The sequence below is a fragment of the Corvus cornix genome, chromosome 1, assembly GCF_000738735.6.
Source record: "Corvus cornix cornix isolate S_Up_H32 chromosome 1, ASM73873v5, whole genome shotgun sequence".
NCBI classification, from domain to species: domain Eukaryota; kingdom Metazoa; phylum Chordata; class Aves; order Passeriformes; family Corvidae; genus Corvus; species Corvus cornix.
In genome coordinates, this window is record NC_046332.1 from 30,871,527 (window position 1) to 30,891,628 (window position 20,102).

General features: G+C 42.7%; 1 protein-coding gene and 1 long non-coding RNA gene across 3 annotated transcripts in view; one reads left to right on the forward strand and one right to left on the reverse strand.

Moving 5' to 3' along the window:
* Nucleotides 1-16,205, reverse strand: LOC109144782. 2 transcript variants are annotated; one of them, XR_005603275.1, is made up of 6 exons: nt 16,118-16,205; nt 12,928-13,000; nt 10,541-10,665; nt 8,661-8,743; nt 6,170-6,252; nt 1-4,952 (listed from the first exon to the last, which is right to left on the reverse strand). It is a non-coding gene; the product is annotated as an uncharacterized LOC109144782 (long non-coding RNA). The 2 variants fall into 2 exon arrangements; XR_005603274.1 differs by lacking the exons at nt 1-4,952; nt 6,170-6,252 and having other exon boundaries at nt 8,020-8,743.
* Nucleotides 16,200-20,102, forward strand: part of AQP11 (aquaporin 11) — a 13,882-nt gene continuing 9,979 nt past the window's right edge. The window contains exon 1 of the mRNA XM_019286700.2: nt 16,200-16,820. Within this exon, the coding sequence (XP_019142245.2) occupies nt 16,226-16,820 (595 nt within the window). The 5' untranslated portion in view covers nt 16,200-16,225. The remainder of the gene's footprint in view (nt 16,821-20,102) is intronic.

Below are 20,102 nucleotides of genomic sequence, written 5' to 3' on the forward strand. Positions count from 1 at the left end.
TTCATCAGGCTGGAACTCCCTCAAGCACAGGGCTGTTTTCTCCCATGCTTTCCTTTGGCGAGAAGAACTACACAAAATCCATAAGCACAGCACTGCAGCCTCCATAATAAAATTTAAGCTAAGGATGGTGCCATCATGCTCAGCCACAAAGACGCAATTTCCAGCAAAGTATGCTGGAAATGCTGCTTGTTTTATTAATCATCCTAATTTTTTCATTGTGTTGTCTTTCTTCATGAACAGAAAAAGACAGGAAACAGCTACCTGCTCCTAGCCTGTGTACAACCTGCATAGTCACCAGGGATGCCACAATCCTTGGCTGATGCCTTTCAGTTTTAAAAACTAAGCAGACAAAACATGCACCCAGCCTAGGCCATACAGTCATTAAAATCCCATTAAATGCCCATACGTGAAAATCATACCTGGACCACATGTCTTATACAGACCGAGATCAAGGCTTCCATCTGATGTTTTTATCAGTACCCACAGTGGCAAGGCCATGACTTCTAGGCACCACCATAACACTAATTATGAGTAATAATTTCTAACCTAAATGATCCGGTAATAGTTTGCCAAGCCTGAACTCACAGCTCCAGCATGACACACACACACACACACATCCAAACCACCCACTGGTACTGCAAAAAGCAGGAGTTACTGTGCTTATTTATTTATTTCCACTGGGAGTAGCACATCCTATTGTAGAAATGGAGGAAAACCATCCAGCATTGCAGATACATGACTAATCTCTGTAACAAACAGGCACTGAAAGTATACCCAGGAAAACAACCTAATAAGACAAGTGGGCCAGATCCTCCACTGCTCAGTATCCTTGACAGTCATTTATGTTATGCCAGGGAGTAGGATAACAAGAGTTTATCACCTCTGTTTTGTTCTGCACCATGTACATGTTCTGCACATATACAAATTAGAGCTATTTAAAAAAATTATCTTCAGCTTATATGTTACTATATTCAAACCACTAGTAAGTCCACTTAAGCTTTTGTTAGCATAAGTAGGAATTGCATGTGGTTCCTTCCTACTACAGGAGCTAAATTTCCTTCAGCAGATGGTCCTCAGGCTTAATAAGTAAATGTAGAACAGAAGATAATGTGTTGAAACATGAAAAAGAAGTAAGCAGGCTGCTATTATTAAACAAATTCTAATTAGAGATTGCCAGTGCCTGTCTCTTTTCCTGGTTTTCTTCCCCAAAGCCTGGAAGATAATGGGATGTCTGAGAAGATCACAAAAACAGCAGGTTACAAGGCTCACTTAGTAAGGGAAAATAAATTGAAATGCATTACCTTAAGTGCTTTTAAAAAATAAATCAGCTCAGCAAGCAACCCAAATCCTCGAAACCTATATAGGAAGTTCTCTACTTCCAAAGAGTTCCCCCTCTTCAACCTTCTAGGCCTGTTTTGGGGATTTTTTTAACAGCACAATTATTTGAAGGTATTCAGGGTGAGCAGAAATGCAGCTGAAATTATTGCTTTGCATAGTGTGAGGAATGAGAGATTTCCCCTTTAAGTCCACTCTGCAAACTACTTCCAAAACTAGTTAATTAAGTCTTGGTCTACTTCATAAAATACTAGAAAAATGATCTTTTTTAGGTTCACAGACAGTATACAGACCAGAATTTGCACTTACCAGCAGACCATGTCAAGCACACAGTCTCCTCACAGAAAATTTTGCACATCCAAATAACCCAAAAACCCCATGCACAGCCTACAGCACACAGTGACAACACCCTGACAGCTGCTAGTTGTCAACCCAGACGGAGCTTGGCAAAACCAGAGCAGAGTTCATCCCTTTTGCTGTTCACCTGCATGTTTTCCATGAATCTTTCCTTCATGACCTGTTAGTTTAACATAGACAACATGGCACAAAACAACGAGTTTAATGGGCTCAAGGATGCAATCATGCAAAATCCCAAATAAGTACGGGACTTTGACCTCACCTGTTTATGCCATCCTTCTCGCCCTAATCCTCACTTTCACCTGTTTAGCTCAGTTTTCTTTGTGGCAACACACCAACTACTTCACTGAAGTGCCGAGAGATCCTATTTTCCTTGTCAAAAATCAGTTATTTCACAAAATAAACTTACACCCTTGTTGTGACACTATCTATTTTGGTTAACTCCTTTTACTTCTCCTGATCTCCATTTGTTTCTAAATTCTCCAGACTTGTTGTAAAGCCTCTGCTTCCATCAAGGCCAGATTAGTTCCTGAGAGGTTTATGGGCTAAGCTGCAGTTTGCTGGTTGTTCTGCAGGATGGCCAACGAAGAAACAGCACACTTGAGACCTCTGCTCCACAAAGATTTGGGGTTTTTTTAACTAATTTGCCTTTTTGCTTGCAATGCAATTCCAAAGAAAGCATTATATAGCAATGAAGTCATAATGTCAAAGTGTTATTTACACTTTGATTGCAAGGGAACGGTTTTGTTAGCTATGCTCACTATTTTTGTTTGCTGTGGTGTCACCTTCTGTGGCAGAGAGGGGCGTCATTAGGAACATCTACACCAGCACTTCTCCCTTGTCTAACAAAGTGATCGTTTCAGCTGTGATCACTGGTACTTACTGCAGATCAAAAGAAAGCAGCTGATGAAACTGAAGTTTGTCTGAGCACGTGAGATGACTTTTCTTGTTATTCCAATTGGAATGGAAAGTTTTGATCCTGCAGTTGATCCACATGCCTGCAATCTGAGCCAAATTCTCCTGTCAGTCACAAGTTTGCCACACACATTAGACCAGAGTCCTACCAGGTGTAAGTCTACAGACTTCCATGCAATCAAATCACGACATATTTAGCCCACTCTTACCTATTTTTTTCTTTTCACTAAATCTTTTATCCAGGCTTCCAGGATGCTGCAGAAACAAAAGTGTATCACACAATCTCCCTGTATGAAACATACCAAATAAGTTTAAAGAAGAAGGGTGAGCTGCAGCTGCCAAAGAATGTACTGACTTCCAAGATGTGCACCAGGAGACCTGAAGAAGGCTGGAGCAGAACGATGGCTGGCATCCTCGGGGAGTGAGCTCTTCAGACAAGTTCCCTGACCTGAGAAAGCCCGATTCCCACAGCTCAGTCAGAAGGGACTGCTGGATGAAGAACAAGACAGACACACTATCCCTGACCGCCTGCCTGCCTGCCTGAGGCAATGAGTGACACTCACTGAAGCATTTTCTGGGAAAACAATTCTACCTGGTTCATGTGTTACAAAACCAAGCAGCTTATTTAATACTGTAAGAAATGCATAGAAGCCAGAAACTTCCACAGTCACTACTGCATGCCCAAGTCACTTTGAGCTCTGTGGGAAGGAGAAGAAGAATGGATGTCTTCAAACCACAAGCACTTTCAACAAAACAAAATTACAATCTCTATTGTTTGTTAACAGCACTCAGCCTGCAACATCCAGCTGGGGAGTTCTCACATCCAGCAGCGAGGCTTAAGGATTTTAAAAGGTTTTATATTACAAATTATTACTGACCATCTTTATCAGCACAGAATTTAGTTCTAAGGTGGTAACAAAGGACAGCAGAAATTGTGCAAAGAGAACGTCTCCAGTTCAAAAAGCATACAGTATAAGTAGACAAATCAGGGACTACACACTGCTATTCGGGTTCCCAGACAAAGCTCATATATCTCAGTTTTTCAAATGTAGTCCAAGTCAGTAGTAACTGAAAAATCTGGGCGTCTGACAGCTATTCCGTGTTGTGACTGCAAAGCCTTAGAATCCTTGCCTAGGGCTTCCAGGCTCTATCTCTATACAAACAATACACAATGTTAATTAAACGCACAAAAAGGAGGCTGAGCGAACATTAATGAAATTTGCAAATCTAAGCATTTGAAGGCTGCAAAATGCCAAAGTGAATGTCAGCTGCACCACCTTAATTATTGCCCTTTGTATATATTCCTTATGGTGGATTTTAATTACCTGCGTTGGTGCTGTTTTTCCACAGGTCCCTGCTTCCTCATTTGGTTCACAAAAAAGAACAACACTCACTCAAGAGGAGATTGATGTCATTTGCCTTTATGCACCAAGTTTATGCGATCTGAGTCTCAAGCAAGCTGAGTCTCCTTTTGAAATACAGAGTTTATGGCGACGAACTTACAAAAGTATAATTTAGATATCTCATGGATATGTCAGCAATCCACCTTTTAAAGCAACAGCAGCTCAATTGCTTTTTTAATTCCTAATTTCTTGCATGTTCCGAAGTCATATTCACTGTAAGCTGGCCAAATTGAAGACAGAAAATATTACTTTATTCTATATTCTATGATTTTCATCATGATAGATCCTCAGCATTTCTTTCTTATTTTTATAATATCCTGGAAGGTGGAGGAGTTAATCTCTCCAGTCCCATAGGGAACATCTCTTGCTCAGTCTCAGTTTCTCACTTCCCATACATCCTGTCATTTCTGTTTTGTTTGTCCAATGTATTTGTCCCCACGCACACCAAACTGTTTAGGTAAATCTTTGTCTACTCCCCCACAGCCAATTCAACACCTTCATAAGGCCAGTCCTAGTTTCCTGTTTATGTCCCCTCTCTCCCATCATCTTCTCATCCAGCCTCTGTCATTCTCCCACCCACTGTTTTATTTTACTGTTGAAGTTCAGCACATCTCCCAAGAACATGAAAAGTGAGATTCTTTTTTAAAGCCTCCTGACTTGGCCAAATTTAGGTCAATTTTCACAGGCACAAGAGGCACAGACCTGATACATATCCCATCCTCTTGCCAAACAAACAAACAAACAACAACAACAAAAAAACCCCAACAAACCAACAACAAAATCAAACAACAAAAAAAATCACACCACAAAAGCATCTGAGCTTCTAAGATATTTTAACACTGAAAAACAACTTACTCTTCTCTTTTCATACTGGGAAACGGCTGAACATCTCTGGCTGAAATTTCAGAGGGAAGTAGGGATGAGTCAGCCCAAAACAGATCCCTGATTGAAAAGCATCAGAGTTAATTAAAACTAAATAGGTAGTCTCAAACAGAGGCCCCATTACAAGTCATTAAAGGAAATTGATTATTTTTATTGCAAGTTATGCTTTTTTGTGGTCTCCATATGAGCTGTGATTCCCCTGGTAAGGTATCAGTCACATTTCGGAAGGAATTTGCAAAGTTATGGTCTACTGACCCTTAACATCAGTTCATTAGATTTATGTCAGATGGTAAACACTGAGGGAATTAGGTTTTCACACATTCTTATTAAATATTTCACCCGAAGGGATCCATGCAGCTAATTATTACGTTTTGAGTATGTTTTAAGTATGTTTTAAATGCATTGCATCCTTTAGCGTACAAAAGGCTACCTTTTTTATTTCTTTTTCTTCAAAATCCCTTTTCATTAGAACCAGTAGGATTCAATTGCCATGCAGTATTACCAAGTCTAGTTCCCTGGTTCATTATAAGTCTGTGTCTTGAAATCCTAAGCATTTATTATCCTTGTTATTGGTGGTTTACCAGTTGGAGATTATGGAACTGGTCTGGAGTGGGCACGCAAACACTGATGCAGAATCCTACATAACCAAGATTTCTTTTAAGCCTTAGCTCATTAGAAAAGACTCAGGCTCTGTCTTTTTAAGGTATATTTATTTCTGAAGCAAACATTTGTCTTTCTCACTTTCCTGACCTCCAGTTTTGGTTTGGCTCTTACATGCAAGTCAGTTTTCCCCTATCCTATTTGAGTGCAATTTCCCTTTTCAGATATTGGGCTGAAGATTCTGCTGAGAGCAGACTGGGAGAGACATTGCATTACTGAAATCCTCTGTTTGATCCTCAGCTTAATTAAAACCCCTCTTCCTGTTTATATTTATTGTTTAGACAAACTATGTGGGGTCAGTGGTGCTCTGGCACAGCCTAATGAACCCTGATATAATTGGTAACTTGACTTTGGCTTTTCTTTAAGATTACCTCCCAGGTTTCTTGGAGGTTGTTGTATTTTAGCAAGGAAAAGTATTACTGACAGTAAATGAGCCCTCACATTTTTCAGCTGTCATTCTAGGAACGTAACTGATAACATGACTGCAACTGGAAAGGAATCCTTGAATCATGAAATTGTGTTCTTTGCTACTAGAAGCATGGGAATCAAAGCTGAAAATAAATGTGTTTGGTTTCTGGCTTAGCAATGTTCACCTACTTCACATTTCACACGTATACCTTTCCATTTGTTCTTGTGTCAGTATTGTCTTTTACACTGAACAGGTCATCTCTCTGTGGAGTTTTAGCTTCTTCCATGTACTCTGAAAGAGCAACAAGAGACATTTCAAGATTTCATTTGCCTTCATCTAGGCACATCTTACAGCTGGTCCACAGTACACTGGCAGCTGGCAACTGAATCCAGATGTTTTACCTCTACTCTTTCTGCAAATCTCCTCTGTTCTATCAAATTTTTTTCCTTAGTCCCCAGTACATGACTATGTGACTTCTCTTAATCCAGTCCTTAAGGTTATGCAGTGATTCCTATATGATGTTCCACTTCTTCTTTGTTTTGATTTTGTCTTCCAATTTTATGTCATTGCTAAATTTAATTAGCAATTTTTCTCTTGCCTGATAATTAGCCCTGAAAATATTGTTCATTTATTGCTTTCATAGGTTTTTGTTTGTATTGTATTGCTGTTCTTTTGACATGCCTATAAACACATTTCTTTTTATTAGGTCTAAGTGGTTATCTAAGCGGTTAGCACAGTTGCTACTTTTTCTATCAACTCCAAAAGTGTCATTTTTCATGGTTACTTGGTCCCTAGGTGGACTCGGAAACTGTGATGGCACTTTACTCCAATTCCTCAATAATATGGTAACAAAAATGAAACCATTTCATTTGTTAAGTTCAGAAATATTACCCACTGAGAAGAAAGGCATCCGTTCATGTTTCTCAGGACTATTTTTCCCACAGAACTCTGAAAACTCATTTCAGTCACATACTAAATTGTTTTCTGAAATCCTGTGGGCTAGAAATCAAAGAAGGTGGGAGAAAATGGGTGTTTATAACAAAAGCTTCAATTCTGGGAAACCAGTGGCATTATAGAAAATTAGCAGTTGTCTGTGGTTATGCACTGGCTGAATCTGACCCTAAATAATCTTTTTTCAAAGATGACATGGAAGTTCAGGCTTGAGAGACTTCAATGTGGCACCCTTCAACAGGTTAAAACTCATAGAAAGCTAGAAACAGAATAACTGCGAAACAGCAGGCTTGACACGGTACTTGTTTCTAAGATCTGGTGACTCAATATTATCCTTCAAGTTACCTCTTATTATCTGTCTTGAAGTATGATGCCTAGCATCTGACTGAGGACAAAGAGTCTCTTGATACTCAGTGCCCTCATCTCACCCTCATGAAAACTTTCAAAGCTCCAGGTGATTCAGCTTGAGCCCAGCATGTCCACAGCAAAAAGCAAACCCATTGCTCACTTTTTAGGCCCAGAACACCCAAGTAGGAGCAGCTGAAGAAAAAGAAAGCCCAACAAAATCACAGCCAGTCCCCTGAGCACAGACTGTGTGCTCTACACACAGGAACTCTGTGACGCTTTCAGGTGTCACAGTTCTTGGGTTTACCAATAACTTGAAGTAGCTGAGGGAGTATCTGTTGAGGGTGCCGATACTTTGATTTTGTGATCAAGGTTAAAACCTGGGAGTCAAGAAGCTCCACATAATCCACAGCCCTCCTGACATCTCAGACAAGGCATTGAACAATCTGTTAATTTACTGCCCTGTAAAATGAGCAATGTTTTACTGCATCTTGTAATAGTGCTGTGAAACATACTTTTTAACACTCATGTAATATTCCAATATCACTGTTATTTCTAATTAATTGTATTACATGAGGTTTAGAGATCCCATCTGAGATTGTGACTGCATGCCACTTGGCAATGATGATCCATACACCCAAGTGTTGACACTGCCAGTTGACAAGTAGAAGGCTGCAGACAGGCGGAGCTGGAATCAAAACAAGTCCACAACACATGGTTATGCAATAAGGATTAGACTGCACCTCTCTTGACTAGCATGCATGCTTTGCTACCAGATTACCTCATCTCTAACAAATGAATTATGATTTCTTTATGGAAGGAATCAACCACTCAACGCTGCTTCTTACGCTGCAAAAAAATACATGTATTGAAATATAAAATATAAGCAAACAAAATAATCCCCCATAGAAAAAGTACTGCATCTGCTTGAGTGAAATGAAAGAAACCCAGTTGTGTTAATAAAGATTTAATCTTATTAAACTTTCAAAGCAATTATGTGAATGCAACAATAAACAGGCATGAGATGTCTCCCAGTACTAGAAGCAACAACTTCACTAACACAAACTTCTGCCACAGCGAGTCACTCAAAATGATCTTCCTGTCTGACACTGAAGTTCTCCTTTGCTTCAGCTTCACGGCATCGGGAACAGACAACGAACAAACGCACCTTATCAACAGGGATGCCAGCAAAGACAGGCTTACAAAATGCTCTCTTCGAAGGAAACCACAATGGACACAGGCATGGTACAGCTCAAGTGAAGGTGCAACATAAAAACAGGCATAAATCAGAGTCATGCTCTTTTTCCACAGGTCCACAATCTTTCCTTTCGCACCAGAGGCAAACAACATCAGAGCCAACTAAAAGTTGTGATCATTCCCTTTATATCTGGTTCTCCACTCACCTTTGGTCAAGCTTGCTGCTGCAGCTGTCTGATTCAAAGCCTTCTAAGATGGGCTGCCTCCTTCTCTCAAAATCTTTCATCACCTGTTCATAAAGAAAAGCAGAGCTCCCTTTTGCTTTCGGAACTACTGCTATTGTACTTTGGAGGCTGTAAGCAACACATGAGTCATTATCAGTAACAACTGAGAGAGGGAGAACAAAAGAACTCACTTCTTTCCCACAAAGAAGTTTCTGGCACACTTGCTAAAGCACTTTTTTTGGTAAATGCTTTCATACATGTCAAGGGAATGTGATGTCTGATTACTGGTTCAGAAGGACACTTGGCAGGTGTGCACCAACATCATACAGAGAGATGATTTACACTTGAATACACAGTTTATCTACAATCAAACTCGAATTCAAGAACTGCTTTGCCTGGGCCAAAACCAAACTGCTTTGGTAACAAGTGCAAAAGGGAGCATTACTAGCACAAGCCCTCCTGCTCACACAGTACAGTGACTGCCACTCACAACCCAGATATGGGAAGGAGAAAGACAAAACTGAGTGTGAACCAGGTTGAAAAGCTTTTACAGAGTATAAAGACAGCGTGCTAAAAAAGACTGCTGGATTCCAAGGCTCTAACACAGCCTTGCAAAACACAAAGTCATCCCAAACATATTTTAGTGATACATGAGACAATACTGCCCCTAAAAACTGTATTTGTACAAAAATATTCATTGGAGCTACTCTAAATCACAGTGGTAATTTATTTGTTGGGTTTGTTCCATGGTACTTCATAGAGAGAAAGCTAATTATCAGTGAGGGCAACCAGAATTCAGTAACGTATCTTTCTTTACAAGTTCAGCAGAATATTGTGTTTTGTACTTACACATTTCTTTTTCCTGGAAACAATCACAGGTAAAAAGAAAACAAAGCAATGATAATTATTGTTGATCTATGGCACTATGCATAATAAACAGAAGCAGAGAATTCAGTTGGTTGTTTTGGAGATTGTTATCTTAAATATACTTGAAAATGAGTCATTTCAGCTCAGGGCCTTCTACTGGTTTTTCAGCATTTACAATACTTAGAATATGGTTCTATGTTACCTCATATAATCAAGGAAAATATGTTCACAAGCAACTTAAAAATTCTTTTGCAAGTTGGGTGTAGCAGAGATATTGAGACAATAAGCATTCGCTTCATGGACTCCCTGTTCTATACAGGACCACATTTTAAGGCAAGCAGTTTGATTCTGGAACAAGCTTCAAACAGATGGAAAGCAACATGATGGGAACAAAAGATGAAGGACTGAACACTGTGCAATTTTTGTTAGCAAGTGTCACTTTACTATCATGAATGGGGTTATGGCAGCTAACAGCAACACTTAAGAAAGGCAAAGCTAAGGATTATTTTGTATTACATAATCCAGAAGAGGGGGGGGAGAAAAAAAGATAAATGGCCTTGAAAAACAAGAGCCCCTAAAAAATGTGAAGCTTCTTCTCTGCCTTTAGCTTTTTAAGCTTTCATCCTTTTTGATTAGGGTGGATTTAGTGGGCCCTTGTAAGCCTCATTAAGTGCAACAAAGTAAAGTTCAAGGTCCTGCATGAGTCAGGGCATTTCCAATACATTTCCAAGTACAAATAAAGGCTGGGGTATGAAGGGATCGAGAGCTACCCTGAGGGGCAGGAGTTGGAGGTATTGGTTGACAAGAAGCTCAACATGACCCATCAATGTGCACTCACAGCCCAGAAAGCCAATTATGTCCTGGGCTGCATCCAAAGCAGCACAACCAGCAGGGCAAGGGAGGGGATTTTCCTCCTCTACTCTGCTCTGGTGAGACCACCCCTGCAGTGCTGCATCCAGCTCTGGGGCCCCAACATAAGAAGGACATGGACCTACAGGAGCGAGTCCAGAGGAGGCCATGAAGATGATCAAAGGGCTGGAGCACCTCTGCTATGAAGACAGGCAGATCCTTCTGGTTTTAAATCAAAACCAACAGATTCACTTTAATTCTGGATCTTGGTCTACAGGGAAAAAGAGAAATACTTTAGTGCTCATAAACAAAGCACGCATCAGTTAATCCAAGGGTCTTTTGCCAACAGGACCTGCCTTCCATTCATCATTAACTTAAAATTAATCTAGTTTTGCTCCAGTCTTATGAAAACTTTTGTTTAGAATCCTAATTCTACACCCACTGCTGCAATAATAACAGGTAGGTTTCCACAACAAAATATCTGGTAGAAACAACATTGAAAGCTGTGTCTATTATTAGGGAATAGTGATTTTATCTATATTAATTTGTATATGTCTTGTTACCTCAGAGATTATGAACATCAGGTGGTTTGGAGATTTCCTTCGTCCATGATTCACCTCATAAAATAACATTGCTTGTTACATTTCTAGAAAAAAAAAAGTCCTTCCCATCAAAGCCAACAGCATGATCAGAAAACAAAAATCAGTGGTCTAACTAAGTGCTAGAGGTGCAAGGTGGCGAGTCATGACTGAAGAGCAAATAAAGCTTCTGGCTCTTTTGTATGAGGCAGTCATCTTTGGAGGCAGAATAGGGGAACAGATGGAAGCAACCTCCCTTCAGTTCCTGGTGTCTAAACCAAACAGGGTTTGGAAAAACAGATTTTCAGTCCAGTGGCTGGGCCCAGTCACTGTGATTACACTCACATTAGTAAATTAAACAAGTCTGGGACCAGTCTCTGCCCCTGAGGCCAGCTGGCACAGGACATCCAATGTCCAGTCTATGAAAGCCTCAAAAAGTCCATGAAAGCACAGTCTGCCTATTTGTAACAGCAGGATGTATCCCCTAACTCACCCCCTGGAATATTTTGGGGTACTGCTCATTGGCCCAGGCTAAAACCATGTAAGGATTGAGAATCAGTAGAAACAGCTGAGTTCGGTGCTCAGGGATATCCCTGATGCTGTTTACTTTGACGGTGTGGGCAAAGCTTTAAAGAGTCTGTACACTTGGCACACTCTGATCCCTGCCAACGCCCTCACCAGGTCCTTGAGGCAAGAGCCCTCGCAGGCAGTGGCATTTCTTGTCCTGAAACCAAAGGCTCGCGGGTGTATTGTCTAAGAGCTCAGACTCCTGTGCACTGAGCCATTCCCGGATGGTATGATCCCTGGCTCTTCCCTACTGCCCGTGCACCGGGATCTCTCTCCGCACAGCAGAACAGCAGAGCTTCCGGCTGCCCTCTGGTGCAAATCCTGGCACCGGCATCCAAGTGCTGTGAAACGCAGCCAGAAAGGGGAAATGTCCCAAAGCTCTGCAGCTGCTTGCTAAGAAAAGCTGTGCCCGAGCTTGCCAGGGCCTGCTCAACAGCGATCTTCTGTTTGGAGGCACTATGACTACTTTTACTTGCTGTATTTCCAATGCAGCTTTAAACGTCAGTGGAAATCTACTAATTTTGGGGGAAACCAACTGAACCCAAACAGAGAAAACGGGGCACACAGATTCCCTGGTATATTGTTACCTGAACTACAGATTCAGCTCCTCTGCCATTATTCATTAACATTAATATGGATGGAAGCATTCACCAGCATTTTCCAGCATGACAATGGCCAATTTCAACCCTGCAAAACCCATCCAAGAATTCCAGGCATATTGATACCGTCCACATGACTCAGCCTGCCATAGAAAAAGGATGTAGATGAGGGAATTTTAGGAAGGAAAGGGGCTGAAACCATACACACAGCTAAGAACAGTTAACTGCATGCAGAAAAAGCAGGAAATACAAGGGCTTGGAAGAAAAGAAGAGAAAGTAGGAATACACACAAATAGGAAGGAAAATACAAGGAGTGATTTGCATGGAAGGGGAGATGGGAGAAAAGGATGTGGAGAGACTTTGAAATGAGGAGAAAAGAAAATGGGACAAATCAGACAAAAGGGAAATTATTTATGTCCTGGTATAGAGCAGGTAGGAGCATGAGGGAATCTTGTTCAGGGAGGAGAGAGCATACACAAGAACAACCCGGAATGAGACAGAGACAGCAATGCCACCAAGAAGAAGAAACTGATGAGCCTAACTAATTCAGTACCTAAAAAACTATATGTTCTAAAATTAATTTTAAGAGACACTGAACACTCGTTTTTACAAATTACAAAATTAAGGGCTTGAACTTGTACATAGAAGATCTATTATTCTCACCTCCCCGTGGCAAAACACAAAATAAAGTTCCTATAGGAGCACACCAAAAGCAATTGTTTGGAATGACACTACCCTCTGGTGGTCAAATAATACAATTATATGTACACCAGGAAGTAAAATACTCACAGCTGATCGTACAGATACTTTGAAGATGCAATCAATTCCAATCCACACTCCAGTAATCCACCTCGAGACCGTGCTGTTAAATCAAACATCTACCTTATTAGTCTGTTTTAAAATGACAAATTCATGACTGGGCATACGCACAAGTAACTGTCCAAGGCTCTGAAAGAGACCAGGGTTTTTTTCCTTCCACATTACAGCTACAGAACACCATTGCTGGCAAAAGCAGTTGCTTCAATGCATTGTTTTCACGGAGGTGCTCTGAGACTTAGGTAATGACTTAACACAGTCGCGTCTCCTGCCTTGCCTCACTCACGTTTTTTGACATCTAATCTTGCACAAACAGCAAAAGCCAAATATTAACTGCTCTGTCATTTTCTCCTTTCCTCTCTTTATATCATCACTGTACAACTGCTGTTTTCCCCCCTCTCCTGTTAAAAACAACCCTATTTCTCAGAGCCAAATGTGCCTTCCAAATACTCTTTTATCCCCAGATTTCTTAAGCCCAGGTGTCTCAATGGTCCTACATTTCTGGAAATGAGTAAGAGCTTGTCACTCCCTTCTAGGGCAACAATTCCGTATGTTTCAACTTTGATCTTTATGGTAGGCTGACCTTCAATTAAAAGTTTGCTGTTGTTGCTTGGAAGCAACATATCTGTGTATTGCCTCCTTGCAAGAAACACACTGTGTGGACCTTGATCGGGCAAAAGCCATTCCTGCGAGGTCTGATAAACCGACATTGATGCCACCTTGTGGCAAAACTACTGGATACCGGAATTCTGGAAAAACATTTAGCATTTGCCCCTCCTTGCAGGTGTATTGAATTGCAGCACAGCGGTTACTGCTGTTTGCAGCACTTCAGTTTTAGAGTTCATAAAATCAGGATTTGGACACTCCTAAAAACACATTGCCAGTCAGTGACAGAGAGGAGGAAAAGTAGGAAAAAGCACCACAGAACACATTTATTTTTGTTTTATTGGGGTGCAAACTAAATCAGTACACCCAATGACACATAGCACAACCGTTCATGTGCTCAGAGCTTGGGCATTTTTCTCTTTTTCCCACCAGAAAAACACTCTGGCGAGAGGTACAACCCATTCCAAACACTGCAAAATACCACTGCAGGGACAGACTGAAGGAAAACTCAGCCCCAGCCTAACAGGACAGGAAGCATTTCCCAATTACCTCACGCTGGGCTCACCCTTCTCAGTTACCAGGCCAAAGAATTACCCTAAAGGAGCCCATGCCTATTTCCCCAGGACAGTCCTGATGCCATTTGGGCCCTGCTATGAATGCCAACGTTACCACATTCAGCAGAATGAGGATGATGCCTATTTTTAGCATTGCTTCCACTGGAGAAGCCCAAGAATCACCACCTGCTTCCTCCGGGCGCTCTGTCAAACACCCTTCTCCCAGCAAGTGAGTGGGAGGAGGAGGCTGAATCAATCTGCGCATTGCGTTTTGCACCACCAGGTTCCCAAAAACACAGGAAGGAAACCTGTCTTGTTACAAAATGTGGTAAATGTAAGAATTTTCTTAAGAAAGGATGTTCTCTAATGTTTGATCTTCGTGTATTTCAAGCCTAATCAACAAGAAAGGAGGTTTAATCCATGAAACAGAGCAGCCAAGAAGCTCTAAGTGATGTCCAGGTGTTAGAAAAACAAATTGTCAGTAGAATTGCCTTGTTAAGGTTTAGGGCTCAACCTGTTTCAATGACCTCAGACCTAGGGGGAGGATAAAAAAGCTTGGGAAGAAGGATGTACCGCTGATAGTGGACACAACACAGAATTCACAGGCCACAAGGACATTTGGCAGAACTCACAAGATAAGGAAGAAACTAATAAAGACAACTCAGCAACTGTGCTAAATCAGCTCCAACTGGGTAAAAGGTAATTCTGGCAGGGGGGAGATCCTGGCCACCAACTCACACACCACTGACCCAAGAAACTCACCAACTCAAAAAAGATAAAACACTGAACATGCGGACGAATTAGCACGGGAAGTGAGAGAATCATTAACCAATAGAAGATAGAGTGCTAATTAGTAAGATAACTATGTAACTTGTAGTCAATGAACAAATCTTATGAGGAGTGGCTGAAGGAGCTGGAGGTGCTTGGTCTGGAGAAGAGGAGGTTCAGGAGGGACCTTGTGTCTCTACAACTCCCTGAAAGGAGGCTGTAGCCAGGTGGGGGTCGGTCTCTTCTTCCACGTAACAAGTGAGAGGATGAGAGTGCATAGGCTTTAGCTGTGTCAAGGGAGATTTAGGCTGGACATTAGGAAGAATTTCTTCACAGAAGGGGTGATTAGACATCGGAATGGGCTGCCCAGGGAGGTGGCAGAGTCACTGTTCCTGGAGGTGTTTAAGGAAAGACTGGATGTGGGACTCGGTGCCGTGGTCTAGTTGCCATGGTCGCGTTCCGTCACAGCTTGGACTCCATGTCACGTTAGAGGTCTTCTCTAACCTAATTGATCCTGTAATTCTGTAATGCCTGTGTGTGCTACAACGTACAAACAGTAAAAAAAGTTCTGATAGTTGGCACGCTCCTTTTGCTGAACACCACCGAGCACCCAGGCTTGCGCAACTCTAAATAAATAACCAATGTCTCTCTCTGGAGCTTGTTGCAAACCGCGGGGCGAGGGACCTGATCTCCGCGGACAGCCGGTGCCGGTGCCGGTGCCGGTGCCGGGCCGGTGCGTGCGGGCGGTGCCGGTGCCAGCCCCGCGGAGCTGCCCCGCCCGCCCCCCGCTCCCTCAGCGCCCCGCCCGCATGCGCGGTGCCGCAGCGCCCGCCGGAGGGGGCGGCGCGGCCGAGCCCGCGCCCGGCTCCGCGCTGGGGCTGGAATCGTTCCCGCAGCCACGGACACACCGCAACGCCGATCCCGCCGGGAAATCGGCTCGCCTCCCGTTCCCGCGCGGCCGGGAGCGGAGGCCCTCCCTCTCCTCCTTCTCCTCCGGCAGGCTGAGGGGACAGGGGAGCTCGGTCCGTCCCGCGGCGGAGGGGCTGAGGGGGCAGCAGAGCCCCCTTCTCCCCGCTCCCCTCCCCGTGCTTTTCCGCCGCAGGGAGAGAGCTTCCTTGTCCTAACCCGTGCCCTGGCAGGAAGCGGGAGCCCCCTGCCCTCACCCCTGCCCTTTGCTCCGCTGAGCGGAGGGTGAGTCAGGCGCCTCGCAGGTGGGAACAGAAGCTGGCTCCTACCTCCAAGGGAAAGCCGGGGGCATTTTCCTTCCCTCTCCCGCTTGCTTTCTCCCCGCAGGCGGTGGGGCTGGACCTCCCGCGAGCCCTCGGGCCTGTGAAGCTCCGGGCATGGCTGTCGGTGGGGTCGGGAGCTCCCTGCTGCTGATGTCCGGCGTCGTGGTGACCGTGGGGCTGTGCCGGAGGCTGGCCCGGCGCCGGCTGCGCTCCCGCCCGCACCTCTTCGCTTTCCTTGTGGAGATGTTCAGCACCTTCCAGATTTGCGCCTGCACGAACGAGCTCAGCCTGCTCGGCAACGTGGAGCCAAAGCCGCACACCGCCCTCACCCTCACCTACGGCTTCACCGTCCTGCACGGCCTGACCCTCGCCGGCAGCACATGCAATCCCTGCGGGGCCCTGCAGCCCATGTGGGGCGGCGGGACATCGCTCAGGATGGGGGGACTCAAGATCGCCGCTCAGTTCGTGGCTGCAGTGCTCGCCAGAGTGTTCATGCACTTTATCTGGAGTCTGGAGATGGCAGAGCCACATTTTGGAGCACTCTCACAGGGCTGCAGCAGCCCCATGCAGACTACAGAGGTGCAGGCATTCTGCATAGAACTGCTCTTTTCTGTCGTTTTCCAGCTGGCCGTCCTGCGAGCCGAAAGTGTTAATCCCAAATACAGAGTCCATTTGATTGCTCTTCTCATCACCATGCTCGTGTATGCAGGTTAGTATTTTTTCTTTTTTTCCTTCTGTTCCTGCAATAAAGTTGTAATGGAAGGGGTTCTTACTGTTTTCGTAGAAGTGTTTAGATGCAAAGTGCTTTTTCTTAGATTACACTTTCCTTGATGATTTCTTTTTGTATCGTCCTACATATGCAAAGTTCATTTGGCGTTTATATAAAGTTTGCCTGGTTGAATTACAGGCAGGTATGGGGTTAAGAACGAAATGAGTTACACATTTAAAATTATGTCAGGTCTGCAAGTACATATGGTTAAGTGTTAAAATATCTCAGTGAAGGATTGTTTCATAATCCAACTATTTATACAGCGTGAGAGATTTCATACTATGTGTTCTGATTACTAAGTGTCATTGGGAGAGCACCGCTGGCTGCATCAGGAAAAAGTGCTGATTGTGCAACAGCAGGGTACAGACTGGTAATATAGAAACTCTGCATTTAAATAATGCATAATTCATATCAGTGCAATTTATTTAACTATTTCCCTAAATCAGAGGCAGGAATGGTTATTTGTGGAATACATACAGCAATAATACCTCATGACACCAAATGTAAAAAAAAAAAAAAAAAGGAAAAAAAGAGGTGCCTGTTTCATTGTCTGTAATGCCATGTGTGTCCATATCCCCGCCTTTACCTGATTGTCACCTCGTGCTTCCCAGAGCTGGGACGCTGTCACCTGTCCATCTTCTCTGGACCAGTGGGAAGGGAGAGGTGAGGGGAGTCAGTCTGAACTTCTTTCTTCTGACTGTTGATGTTCCCTCTTGTCCCCACCGAAGTGACAAGAGTTGTTAGGTCACTTGAGGACTGCCCTGCAGGGAGTCCTTCTCCTACTGGCAAGGAGGTCGTGTAGCTTGGAGAGGTGAAAGACATGATTACAGAACTCCCTGCTTGTGCTACTGCCCCCACCACAGAAAAAGTAATCTAGGCAATTACCAAATCCCTTTGAGAGAGGGAGATCACTCCTCTTATCTGCAAACATCCGGGATGTCACTAATGCCTTGTCCTAAAGGTTTAGCTGTATTAATGCTATTTAACATAATAGCATCTAGAACAATGTACAGTCACATTTTCAGATGTAGTAATGTAAAAATCTTTACTCATTATTTTTAGCTGAAATTAGCTAATACCTTAAAGACAAAAGTCGATGGGGAATTTTGAGAATTAACTTGGTAATTTGAACTACTTTCTAAAGTTAACTTTTAAAAGCAGAAGCAAGGTGTCAGTGCATTTGAGGACATTAAATATATTTCTCCGTTGCTTGGTGAAAGTGTAGCCAGATATCCTCCTCCCTCTTCTGCAAGCATAGAAATCTGGATTCCTGATTCCTAACATTCTTCTCCTGCTTAGCATACAGTCATGTAAAATAATATGTGTCACATTGCCTTTCTTTCAGCTAATTCATACAAAGAATTCACTCCCAGTGTCATTGGCCAGGTTCCTATCTTTTTCTAGCAGGAGAAGGCTAAGTGTGCCACGTGAAGGCTGAGTGCCCTTCTGTGCCATAAACTTGGCCTTGTTGGGACTATCCAGTGCAATCGATCTGCACGTACTTCTAGGAAACCTCAGACCTGCTGAGGTGCCCAGGCCTCTTTTGCATCGTGTGCACAACACCCTGTGCCACCTGGACATTTTTCTTTGCATTTCTTTTAAACTACAGTCTACTAGTCTACTATAAAAATGTATGTGTATTCAGATCCTGGCATAGCTGAGGCAATAACAAGGGGCCTGGTAAGTGGCCATGGACGATGTCTGCTGCACATATCCCGTATGTCCTGTGCATCTCATGGCATAGCCCTAACCATGTCTGTCCTACCTCTGCTTCTTACACGCAGCAGGGAGAGTGACTTACAAATCAGGTGTCACAAACCATGGCCTCCAGCAGGACAAGTTCTCATCTGCAGGCTGTGAAGACAGACAGATAAACAATTTAGCTGAGCGGGATCATTCTCAGGAAATCTTCTGCACCTCTTTGTTTACTGTTTATAAGAAACTTGAGTGCTTCTCTAAGAGGAAGAGCTCTTCCTTGCACACCCAGTACCAAAGGCTCAAGCAACCAGCACAAAATAAGGCAAACTTACCCTTACACACTCTTACTTTTTTGTACAAAAGTACTGAATAGTTTAGAATCTTGTCTGAATAATAATTTTTTTAAACTTTAATTTGGTAAATGTGGATACTAAAAGGCTAGGAGCAGAGGAATTTTCCAGCTGCTGAAGCATCTTGTGAAGTTTTTCTTTCTCATGCAAGCTAGCTGAAAACAGTTTTTTGTAAACCAAGACTTTATCTTGCACCTGCAAACTTGTTGCCCAAGTTGTTTTGTCCATTGGAAAAAATATTTTGAATGGGCGTTATGGAACCTCCACCTATCACTCTAGAGGGTGGATAGTCAAGTGACCAGTGGGGTCATGCCACCCTTGTGAACAAAGCTATATAAGCTGATTTATATCATTAAATAGAGCCATTTTGGCCACTTAACCTGAAATTGGACTCGTGTCGTTTTTCACCGTTCTCGGTACAACAGCGACAGGTAAATACAGTGTTCTAGCTAGGAGCCCAGGTGCATTAAATTTACAAAATAAAATTCATTATAGTGATCTCTTTTTATACTCTGATTTCAAAAAACTAAATCAATTGTGCCTTCAGGACTTGTGTTTGATACAGTTATGAGTGAATTAGAAATTACAGAAAAAACACCTCATACATGGCATATCGTAATTCACTCCATGAATTATGCTCTGCTATGAGTTTGAAAGCTGTATCCTGCAAGGTGAATGATTGCTGTCTAAAAAGGGACTGTAAGAAGGAACACCTCTCATTCCAGTTTGGTGTGGGTAAAATTCTGAAGGACAGCCACATCCCTGTGGCTTACACCTGTCTAAAAGTATTGATGCACAGAAGGTTCAAAAACATTCAGTTGTATTTTTATGGTTGAACAAATGAAGCTGTTGGAAAAAACACATCTCAGTAGGTCAGTGTTGTACTGATAAAAGGTACTGAGGTCTGCCCTGTACCTTACTGCTGTTCCTTTACTTTTTCTTATACTTTTTTGTACTTATAAATATTTGGATTTTTTTTTACATTTAGTCCCTACACAAACCAAATTTTTATAGTAGTACATACCGAACACAAAAGTTCTGCTTCACTCTCTTTTTTTCTACTAAATAAAGAAAAAAAAAGAACATTATGTCTTTACACATTAAGGGGATGATTCATTAGCTAAGGATGCAGACCATATGCAAGATGGTAAAGGATATTTTTGTATAGTTCTTT